Raw genomic sequence first — 11143 nt, 5'->3', positions numbered from 1 at the left:
GTTTAGGAGTGTTTTTATGGGAATTTTTGACCATTCTTCTAGAAGCGAATTTGTGAGGTCAGGCAGTGATGTTGGCAAAAAGGCCTGGCTCACAGTCTCCACTCTAATTCATCCCAAAGGTGTTCTATCAGGTTGAGGTCAGGACTCTGTGCAGGCCACTCAAGTTCCTCCACACCAAACTCGCTCATCCATGTCTTTAAGGACCTTGCTTTGTGCACTGGTGCACAGTCATGTTGGAACAGGAAGGGGCCATCCTCAAACTGTTCCCACAAAGTTGGGAGCATGAAATTGTCCAAAATGTCTTGGTATGCTGAAGCATTAAGAGTTCCTTTCACTGGAACTAAGGGGCCGAGCCCAACCCCTGAAAAACAACCCAACACCATAATCCCCCTCCACCAAACTTTACACTTGGCACAATGCAGTCAGGCAAGTACCGTTCTCCTGGCAACCACCAAACCCATCGGATTGCCAGACAGAGAAGCGTGATTCGTCACTCCAGAAAACACATCTCCACTGCTCCAGAGTCCAGTGGCGGCGTGCTTTACACCACTGCATCCGACGCTTTGCATTGCACTTGGTGATGTAAGGCTTGGATGCAGCTACTTGGCCATGGAAACCCATTCCATGAAGCTCTCTATGCACTGTTCTTGAGCTAATCTGAAGGCCACACGAAGTTTGGAGGTCTGTAGCTATTGACTGCAGAAAGTTGGCGACTTCTGTGTACTGTGCGCCTCAGCATGCGCTGATCCCTCTCTGTGATTTGAGGTGGCCTACCACTTCATGGCTGAGTTGCTGTTGTTCCCAATTGCTTCCACTTTGTTATGATACCACTAACAGTTGACCGTGGAATATTTAATAGTGAGGAAATTTCATGAATGGACTTATTGCACAGGTGGCAACCTATTACAGTACCACGCTTGAATTCACTGAGCTCCTGAGAGAGACCCATTCTTTCACAAATGTTTGTAGAAGCAGTCTGCATGCCTAGGTGCTTGATTTCATACACCTGTGGCCATAGAAGTGATGGGAACACCTGAATTCAATGATTTGGAGGAGTGTCCCAATACTTTTGGCAATTTAGTGTACATATACAAACACACACATTATTATAATGAATAATGTATTTTATATATTAATGTATTTATTTATTAATAATAATAATAATAATAATATACAAAAAATGGGCTAAAAATGATTTAATTTGTTTTAAAATAAATAAAAATATTTATTATATGAATTTTGTGTATTATAAATTAACATTTTTATTTTGTTACCCCTCTGAAAGTTTGCTCTGGCCTCCTTGGTCCCTGGATTAGAGCCACTGACCTAAAGAGAATGTAAATTTTCACACATTGCATTTTTATTCTTGTAATTAGCTCTGCCTCTCCAACAGTGTTATCAGCCCTCTTCCCAACCCACACACACACACACACACACACACACAATCTCTGTTACCTGGGCAACCCTGCCAGAGTGGAGGAATACCTCTCACCACCTCCTCCCCTTTCTCTCTCTCTGTCTCTCTCTCCCCCTGTATAAGCGTCCTGCCTCTCTCTGAAAGACTCAAGGGAAGTATAGCAGCTCAGGCACATTCACACTCAGCCATCAGACTGAACTTCCCTCATCCTCACTCTCTCCTCATCCCTCCATTCATCCCTCTCCTGTCTAATTCCAGTAATCTCTTTCTCTTTTCCCTTGTCATTCCCCTCTGCACTGTCCATCGCTTCTCTTTCCATCTCTTAGATTGACTTTGGTAAAGTTTAAACCATGGGCTGTGGGAATTCCACTGCTGCCAGCACAGCTGCAGGTAAGTGTGCTGCTTTTCTGCCCTTATTTCTGTGTGTGTGATATCAGTCTGTGTGTGTGAGCTGTGTAAACAAACCCATGTCTGCTCATTTCATGAGTTTATCAATCTAGTCATCTCTCTCTCTTTCTCTTCCACTAACCATTGGCTGCTGGCCAGATGCACTGTTGTGAATGGGAGTCTGTCAGGACTGAATCATTCACACATTGAGTCACTCAATACAGTCCTTGCAGATTTAAATAGATCAAATACATCCTGCCAGTTGTTTAACGATTAGAAGTAAAGCTTTTCTTGAGTGTGGTCGAGTCTTTGTGCCTAGAGGTTCATTGAGATTAAATGAAATTCATGAATGGGGTTTGCTTACACCACTGAACAGGGATGTGGACTGACGTGACTAACTTGTCTCTCTCGGCTGGATGTGGACAAGTGTGTGAACGTTCTGTTCTCAGTCATTTTTCAAAAATCAAGAGAATTAGACGGCAATCTGAACATGCTTCAGTATGAGTCATCTCACATGGGTACGCACACACATAAATAAACAGGAGCCGTGGCAGGAACGGGCATGAACCGCTCTGTGAGGGTCGTAGGGGAGTCATCAAAAAATGAACATTATTTTAAGCATTACAATGAGATGAAAAGATGTATTTGCATTGTTAAATCAGGTTTGTGTCTGCAGGAATTCAGGAAATCTTAACAGAGTGTAATGATTAAGACTAATGCTATGTCTGTGAAGATTCAGCCAACATATTTTTTATATCGGCTGCATAACCACTGGTCAGTTAACTTTAAGATTTGTACTTGCGCGCACACACACACATGCATTATGTTAGCTTGATGACTCATAGTTTGATTGACCAGACATTGGACAGAGCTCTCACCATACCAGCGAACTACAAACTACAAATCTGCCCGACAACACCTTCCTTATATATTTATAACACTGTAATAACATAATAATGACATGTTAATTACTTATGTTAACTGCTTATTTTTATTCAATCTTTTGAACCTGGTCTGCATGCATTTTATATAGGTTAAGCGGATGAAGCAGATTCAAGAGAGCAATACACGTTTCTTTAAAATGATTCAGTGTATAATGATGAAAAGGAACATGTGGTTAATCTGTTTGCTTATTTCCACAGGTCCATCTGAGTCAGTCAAAGATGTGTGAGTATTCCCAGAACAACAAATATATACTTTAGCAACACACAGATACACATATATTCTCAAAGCTTTTTAGACTGTTTGTTTTTTGACTTAACTTTGATATTGTGGTGAAAACTACTTGGTAATTTCTTTACATTTTGGTGTATTTTTGAATTTTCTTCTGCAAATTGCATTTTTTTTTTTCAAAGGCTTTGACTTCAGAGAGAAAGAATAAGAATAATAAAACAGGAGGGAAGTAAGCCTTCAGTTTCTGGAACTGCTTGCTTGTCAATCAATTCCCCTTCAGAGAAAACACTGCCTGCCATTTTCCAAACATTTTCTGGACTTATTCTCCCACATGCAAACAACAAGCATCAGCACTCAGCAGGAGAGAGTCTCACGCACAGATATCAGGGCCCCGACTGCCACACACATTCACCACAATAACACACCTGTAGAGATCTAATGCATCATACATATTCACAAGTCTCTTGAAAAGATTTGCATTATTGTTAATACATTCACAACGTTAACAGCTTTTAATCAAGGTTCTCTGTAGGATTGTCTCTCCAAACTGCTGTATGTGATGCTCAAAAAACTTTTCTAAGTTGTGCATTTGCCTCTTAAATCAGCCCATTGGATAATTTCTTGGTTCTCTCCCACAGGCAAGATGAATCGTCTGTCGACGATGAGAAGAGGAGGAACTATGGTGGAGTGTATGTGGGCTTACCTGCAGACCTCAGCAACGTGGCCATTGGCCAGACACCCTCCACACACAAAGGTGAGGTAATGACCCAGCTTTACATGCACTTACACAGGTATCTTCTGTATTCGATTATCATTAGTTGTAGTAATAGCTGCAGCAGTGCTAAAAGTATAAGTAAAGAGTAGAAGTAATAATCAGTGAACAATCAAAACAGAGAGTCTTGTTTTTTGATGATCGATGGAATAGATACAATTAAGTATATACATAAATGCAAGAAAATCACAAACCAATCCCAATCCAGTATGCTTATTTTATGATGTCATTGCTGTCAGAGTAGTAATATAATAGTCAGAGCAATATCAATATGCAGTAAACGTTCTGGTGTTCAAATCTTGAGACATTTTTTCATTTTTATTTCAGTGTTAATTTGATTCCATCTTAAACACGGTGTTTCATGTGAACTTAAAAAGAAAAGACTACACACTTGAACTTTTGTACCTTTTTTCTCTCTTTACCGTGTTAATCCACTGAGGTATATACACATTTAAAAGAGTTAAAGTGTAAGTGTGAAGTGGGCCTTCTCTTCCTGAAACTCATTACTCACTCAATGGAAACCAATTTCCTCAATTCTCTCTGGTCTCATGTTGAGAATTAATGAAGATGTGGAGAATTAAAAAAAAAAAAAAAAAAAGAAAAAAGTAATGAATTATATTTAGGGCTGTGGCTTAAGTTAGGATGCTTGTGTGTGTGTGTGTGTGTGTGTGGCGCTTGGATGTGTTAATTGGAGAAACATCTTTCCGCAGGGAAAACAGAAACTGCTGAGTGTTAACAGAGCTAAAGGTTTGTGAGGGGATGCACATGCTGTTATTAACTAAAACTATATATATATATATATATATATATATATATATATATATATATATATATATATATATATATATATATATATATATATATAATATGTGTGTGTGTGTGTATATATATATATATATAATATTTTTTAAATTGAAATAGTGAAATAAAGCTGAAATAAAATACTAAAAATTCATTTAAAAAATGACAAAAGCACAACAGAATTACTAAAACTTACACTAAAATAAAAAGCAAAAAAAAGCCAACTGAAAAATAATAGATATTATATAATAGTATATAAAATAGCACTGATGCACATGTATGTGTGAGAGCTGGATTGTGCTTCACTATATCAACTAATGCATATTTCCATCAACAGAATAATGATGTTTAGAACTGAACGCACAGATAAAGGTAAGCCTATCTTTGCTTTCTTATACAAACTTCATATATATATATATATATATATATATATATATATATATATATATATATATATATATATATATATATATATATATATATATAAACCCTTGTGTTATAAACACAGTGGTTGCTGGTTGCTGGAGGATTTGCAGAATAAAGATTTCATTGTATGATGTAACAGCTGTTTCCCAATATATGACAATAAACTTGTGAAGCTTGAATTATTGATCAAACAACAGAAATCAAAATGAGTTGCCATACAGCCTACAGATTTCTAAGACAACCTAAGTGCATGATTTGGAATACTCTAGTACTCTGTGAATAGCACTCTACATGACTCCGTTTATTTCAATGGAGTTTGATCAAAGACTATAGAATAACACAAGACGTGTCACTCGTATTGTTTTGAATGGGAGAAAGTGTAACGCGCATTATGGCGGAATAAGTCCCGCCTTCTAAATAAGAGCCAATCGCCGACTGGTAAAGTCATCGCGTCACTTCAGCGGCCGTTAGAATCATAATCACCGGTTTCTATAGAAACAGTCAGACGCGCGCCTCCGAAGAGACACGCATTTAGGTCTTCGCATGCGTATTAGCTTGATCCAGCCTGAAAAATACTGTTTTTTTTTTTGTCATGATTCGAGCGTTTAGAAACTAAATTTTTGATCCGGTTGTTGTTAGATTTCATTGGTGATTTCAAAAATGAAATTTAATCGTAAGGTTGGCGAACAGTTTTGGAGATTTTGATGTTTCCCCATTCAAAGAGATTGCATGATGCCCAGGATGCCCGAGAGGCGTTTCAAAGATGGCCGCCGAGCGAAATGACTTGTCTTAAAGGGACTTTGGTTTGATGTTAGCATGTCGCTAAGCTAACAGTGCAAATAAAGACTATTTGGTGCAAAACTCTTAATAAGCATAAAAATACATTGCACACAGAAATAGTGAGTACTACAGTAGCTCAGTTTGAATTATACAGCAAATGTTGTAACGGTTTATTCAGTATTGAATGAGAGTATGTTAAAATGCATTCTGGCTTGTCTTAAGGCCGGAACACACCAAGCCGACGGCGACGAACTAGTGGCGACGAAAGCAGACTGCGGGGTCGGCTGGCGTCGGCTGGCGTCGGCAGCGTCTGGGTCCAAAGTTGCCCTGACACACCAAGCCGACGTTCGACAGCCGACGGCCAAATAGCACGTCCGTTCTGCGCCTGCGTGAGATGAAATGCCTTTCCATGCCAGCAGGTGGCAGTAGTTTGTGTTCGTTGCTATGGTTCGTTGCTAGGGAGACCGGAAGAGCTACAGGGATACAAAACATAAACAAAGGTGCATGAAAAACCAGTTCTCGCTCATCACATACGGATTCGTGTTATTTCAAAAATGTCCGACACGTTGCAAATGGCACTGGCTTTGTCAGCCCTTGGTCTTTTGCTTGTGGAAGAGGAAAAGAAGAAGCGGATGAGAAAAATACGGAGAAAGCGCACTAAATGGGTGAAACCATGGATACTCCAGAGACAGGCCCAAGGTGCTTTCCCGAACCTGTGTCGAGAGCTCGAGTTACAGGAAACTTGTGGTTTTAAAAATTTCGCTCGGCTTTTTCCCACTCAATTTCACATGTTAAAAGAACTTATTAGTCCAATCATACAGAGAACAAACACGAACTACCGGGATTGTATCTCCGTGGGGGAAACGTCTGATGATTACACTACGGTTCTTGGCAACAGGTAAGGTTATTCGTTGTTTGAACATTTCATTAAAACACCTTTTCAGTTGTGTTTATTTTGGTGTATTATGAAGCATTATAAAAGTGAAAAGAATTTTATTATTTTGTATCCAGTTGTAGCCTACTTTAAAAGACACAATGTATAAAACATTATTATGGTTGTTTGTAGCACAATGTCTTTAATAACTGATAAAAAATATTTGCTTTAATGTAGTGTAGTACAAATGCATTAAAAGTGTTAGATTTGACTCTGTAAAAGGTGTGGAAAATTAATAGTGGAGTTATGTGTTTGTAATCTTTGCAGGAGAAAGCTTCAAGAGCCTTTCTTACCAATTCCGGGTGGGAATGTCCACAATTCAGCAATTTGTTCCTGAAACCTGTGCAGCAATCTACCAAGTCTTAAAAGAGAAATACCTAAAGGTATACATGTATCTGTTTAATGTTTTTTGTTTTAGCCCAAAAATGAGCAATTTTTTTGATCTCTCAGATATTGTTTTAGGAGGCCTCTGATGTAGAAATTAAAGATTTTTCAGTTTTTTTACATTTTAATAAGGGTAATTTTAGGGTCTTATATTGTAGTAGATAAACTGAAAGAATAGACAGGATGGTAGACCATGTGTCGAGGGCAGAGATCTAAGTATTATCCATCAAATTATAATTTCAATGCAAATAAAATTCCACTACTACATTCAAACAATACAGTCTGGCTGGCCTATTATGCTCTCTACTTATCATACTAAAAGAACACATTCATCCCCCCCAGAGCACTTACAGGTTCATATTCAAGACCATTCATACCTGTCCCTGAACAATGCAACAGGCATCTCCCCCAAAATCCAAAACATAAAGAGCCTAATGCTGACCTATAAACACTTCTTCAACCCAATAGCATTGTGAGGACGAACAATAGAACCCATTAACTATGTAAATGTGATCTTGAGAGAAAAAAACATTTGCAGGCATTTTTTTTTAAATTTTTGAAAGTGATGTTGTAATTCTGCAGAAGTGGGCTTTGCAGGGTTAATTCAAGAATGTCAAAATCACTGAGTTATTAATGGTCTGACGAGTTAAACTAATTTCTTTTAATTATATTGTTTTTTAGTGCCCAGACACAGTGGAAGAGTGGCAGCAAGTAGCCGTTGGATTCCAGAATCAGTGGCATTTCCCAAATTGCCCTGGGTGCTCTGGATGGAAAGCACATTAACATTCGTCCCCCTCCAGGATCTGGATCTAAATTCTTCAACTACAAGCATACATTCTCAATAGTGCTTATGGCACTGGTAGACAGCAACTACAGATTTCTGTATGTTGATGTGGGCTGCAACGGGCGCATTTCAGATGGTGGAGTGTTTGGGGGATGCTCATTGCAGGATGCCTTGGAGAAAAGAACATCCAACATTCCTGCACCTGCACCACTTCCTGAATCAGACCAGCTGGCCCCTTACTGCATTGTGGCTGATGAGGCATTCCCCTTAAAGGAATACCTCATGAAGCCATACCCGAACCGCAAGCTGTCTGTAGAGCAACGCATATTCAATTACAGACTTTCGCGAGCTCGAAGGGTGGTTGAAAATGCATTTGGCATCCTGGCAAATCGTTTTCGCGTCCTACTAACCACCATTAATATTCAAAGCACTGCCAAAGTGGAGGACATTGTTTTGTCTTGCTGTGCTCTGCACAACTTTCTGCGCAAAGAGTGCTGTGAAGTGTACATGGCAGGAATCGACCAGGAAGAACAAGATCATGACACTGTCCCTGGAAGATGGAGAGAAGACCCTGGCCTACAGCAGGCCTCTCTGCCACGCACAACCAACAGTACAACACACGCCAAACAGCTCAGGGATAAACTGTGCCAGTACTTTAATTCGGACACCGGTGCAGTGCCCTTTCAGTGGGGCAAAATATAAGCATGTAGCAAACTTGTTTCTTTCCCCCTTGACCTTGGTTTATGTTTTATAACAATGGTGTGAATTTGCAAAATAAAGTTTATATTTTTACATCATTGTGTTTTGTGATTTTTTTTTTACATAAAGAACAGTGAAGTACCTTTTACACAAAGTCAGTGTTTTATTTTCAAATGTGCAAAAATAGCATTAAGGTAATTTACAGAAAAATATCAACAGTTGGTATTTAAAATAAATAAAATGTACAGAAATATAAACTTTGCATAAGTACTCTAATATAACGTACAACTAAGCGTGACATATTTACTAAATGCTACAATATCTGTTTACAATTTTGCTACATAAAAAATTACAAGTGTGTATACTGATTGGAAGATGCATCCAGTGCATGGTTGTGGCCCACTGAATATTTGAAAATGCAATTATCAACCTCATGCTGGAAATGTGGCAGTAGATGTGGTGGCAAATTCCGCATTCTGTGTTCAAGATTTTTGCAGTAAGCTGAGATGGCATCATTGGTGTTTTCCTGTGATGCCAACTTTTCCAGAGTTTTGCCGATGGTGCGCATCAAGTTTGTGGATTCCTCGCTGGAGGATTCGTCTTGCATCTTCCTGCGCTTCCCTGGAGGCTTTGGTTTTATGTTGGAGCTTTGCAAATGGTCCTTTCTCATGGCTGTGGACTCAGTTCCACAGATGGTGGATTCAGCCAAGGGTGTACTTGACCGTAGGTCAGCATCACTGAAGCTGGGGTCTTCATGGGTGCCAGTCCAGGTGTCACTGTTGGTACCATCTGAGGGTGAACAGGAATCACTATCAGCCGCAGGTTCCTTAAAAAACATAAGATACAAATGTGACAAGTTAATGTAATGGCTTGACTTAATATGCGGAGTTACTTGTGAATAGACTCTTTTAAAGAAGCACTTGCCATCTTACAAAAAGCAAAATGTTTATTTTATTCTGCAATTAAACAATAAATAAATAAATAAATATAAATATATTTGTTTATTTACCATGATCATTAGATTTGAAGTGCTCTCCTTCCTTTTTGTGTGAGGCTCTAGAAACTGCAGGCGGTTCAGGATCCATTGCTGCCTGCCAGTCTTCTGAGCTCCAGAACTTCCTGAGGGTCCTTGTTTCTTATAACGCATGTATTGGGTTCGCAATGAATCCCACCGCTTCTTGAGCTCTTTTTCTGAGGGACAAAGTAAAATTTTGTAAGCATTAAGTGTTATGGCTGCTTATTTTGTCACTTTAATGAGTATTTGTTATGCCAACAAATGTTACTTTTTGCTGTATTGTTAATTATATTATTAACAATTTGATTAACTTTAATATTATTATGAAATATGAGATGCTAGCACAGCACATATTAATTACTGTCTGTTTCCATAAACAAACTTAGTTTGGTACACACAAAACACTAAAATGGTTATATTAGTTTTACTATGGACTATTGAACAATTACAAACAAGCTTTCTCAATTGCCAAAAAAGGAAATCTTACCTGATATGACGAGTTTATTTTCGATCTCACGCCACAGTTCAGCTTTCAGCACACGGTTGACATAACATTTTTCCGTAATGTCATACAAACCCGGCCTTTCCTGGATCATGTTGATCAATTCGTCTTCACTTGCCTCGTTCCAGATAGCCATGTCTTTCACGTACCTAAGGTAAACAATGTGTGTTCCCTCTTGACTTCGTCGTTTACTTGCTTCGTCACTTCCGTTTTTCTTTTCTCATGCACTGGTTCGCTAGCTGAACAGCCAATCAGAATGATCATATGGCCCGACGGCCCGACGAGGTCCAACGCCGATTCAACATTTCGAATCGGCCGAAACAAAGCCGACGAGGACCAACTTCAGCCGACGGTGCAGAACACACCGAGGAAACTTAGTCGGCCGACGAAGAAAAACTGCCCGACGGCCGACCGTCGGCTTGGTGTGTTCCGGCCTTTACTCCAAGAAGGATATACGTGATGCTGCCTGAAAATTTTGAATTAAAACAAGGTATATGGCAACCTTTTGGAATTTCCAACTTCATGTTGGAAATGCCCTTTAAAATGCTGCCTCAAAATAAGTTTTCACAGCGATGCCATAGAAGAACCATTGGGTTCCCTAAAGAACCTTTGACAAAAACAGTTTTCTATTACTGTGAAGAACATTCCAGGAATCTAAAGAACTTTTTTATTCCCCACTGTGCAATGCAAAGGTTCCATTGAAGTTGAAGGTTCTTCATGGTTCTTCATGCTTTATTTTTAAGAGTGTGTTATGTAGGCCACTCACTATGTTTTGGAGTAAAAGATAAGCTATTTGCATGTACATTAACTGCTTTCTTTCTTATTTAACTCGCAGGGCTGTCTGGAGGGAATCTTGGCTGAAAAGTGCTGTGTAATAATCTCAACAGGACGCAATCTTCGTCATTGCTGATTGGCTCATTGGGACACAACGGAATCCTCTGAGAGACAATCACCTAATTGAACGCTCTGGAAACTGAACTGGAATTGTCAGAGGTCAGAGACAAATCTGAGTTTGTTAGCAACACTCAGCGCATTTAAGGGCACCTGCTACCAGCACCTTGTTTCTCAG

At 39.2% G+C, this 11143-nt stretch overlaps 2 protein-coding genes across 4 annotated transcripts; one reads left to right on the top strand and one right to left on the bottom strand.

Moving 5' to 3' along the window:
• Positions 1-1568: 1568 nt before the first annotated feature.
• Positions 1569-4949, top strand: si:dkey-261e22.4 (overexpressed in colon carcinoma 1 protein homolog). Of its 3 annotated transcripts, XM_067391009.1 has the most exons (5): positions 1569-1807; positions 2947-2971; positions 3616-3731; positions 4460-4496; positions 4888-4923. In XM_067391009.1, exons 1-4 carry the CDS (start codon positions 1768-1770, stop codon positions 4483-4485), a joined length of 207 nt encoding a protein of 68 aa, XP_067247110.1. In that variant the 5' UTR covers positions 1569-1767; the 3' UTR covers positions 4486-4496; positions 4888-4923. The 3 variants fall into 3 exon arrangements, with proteins under 3 accessions (XP_067247110.1, XP_067247113.1, XP_067247111.1); XM_067391012.1 differs by lacking the exon at positions 4460-4496 and having other exon boundaries at positions 4888-4949; XM_067391010.1 differs by lacking the exon at positions 4460-4496 and having other exon boundaries at positions 3616-3736; positions 4888-4922.
• A 3957-nt stretch (positions 4950-8906) lies between these two features.
• Positions 8907-10506, bottom strand: LOC137024561 (transcription factor Adf-1-like). The gene is made up of 3 exons (XM_067392249.1): positions 10060-10506; positions 9567-9748; positions 8907-9383 (listed from the first exon to the last, which is right to left on the bottom strand). The coding sequence occupies exons 1-3, from the start codon at positions 10208-10210 to the stop codon at positions 8907-8909; spliced, it is 810 nt and encodes a 269-aa protein (XP_067248350.1). The 5' UTR covers positions 10211-10506.
• Positions 10507-11143: the final 637 nt, after the last annotated feature.

Source organism: Chanodichthys erythropterus, chromosome 8 (genome assembly GCF_024489055.1).
Source record: "Chanodichthys erythropterus isolate Z2021 chromosome 8, ASM2448905v1, whole genome shotgun sequence".
NCBI classification, from domain to species: Eukaryota; Metazoa; Chordata; class Actinopteri; order Cypriniformes; family Xenocyprididae; genus Chanodichthys; species Chanodichthys erythropterus.
The sequence above is the reverse complement of the archived record's forward strand: the minus strand, read 5'-3'. Positions and strand labels throughout refer to the sequence as shown.

Bases quoted from the DNA above. Each gene is read 5' to 3' on its own strand.
- si:dkey-261e22.4 (XM_067391009.1), top strand. From the start codon at position 1,768: ATGGGCTGTGGGAATTCCACTGCTGCCAGCACAGCTGCAG. The intron at 2,972-3,615 runs GTGAGTATTCCC...TCTCTCCCACAG, and splicing joins TCTGAGTCAGTCAAAGATGT to GCAAGATGAATCGTCTGTCG. The intron at 3,732-4,459 runs GTGAGGTAATGA...ATCTTTCCGCAG, and splicing joins GACACCCTCCACACACAAAG to GGAAAACAGAAACTGCTGAG.
- LOC137024561 (XM_067392249.1), bottom strand. From the start codon at position 10,210: ATGGCTATCTGGAACGAGGCAAGTGAAGACGAATTGATCAACATGATC. The intron at 9,749-10,059 runs GTAAGATTTCCT...TTTGTCCCTCAG, and splicing joins AAATAAACTCGTCATATCAG to AAAAAGAGCTCAAGAAGCGG. The intron at 9,384-9,566 runs GTAAATAAACAA...ATGTTTTTTAAG, and splicing joins CTTCAAATCTAATGATCATG to GAACCTGCGGCTGATAGTGA.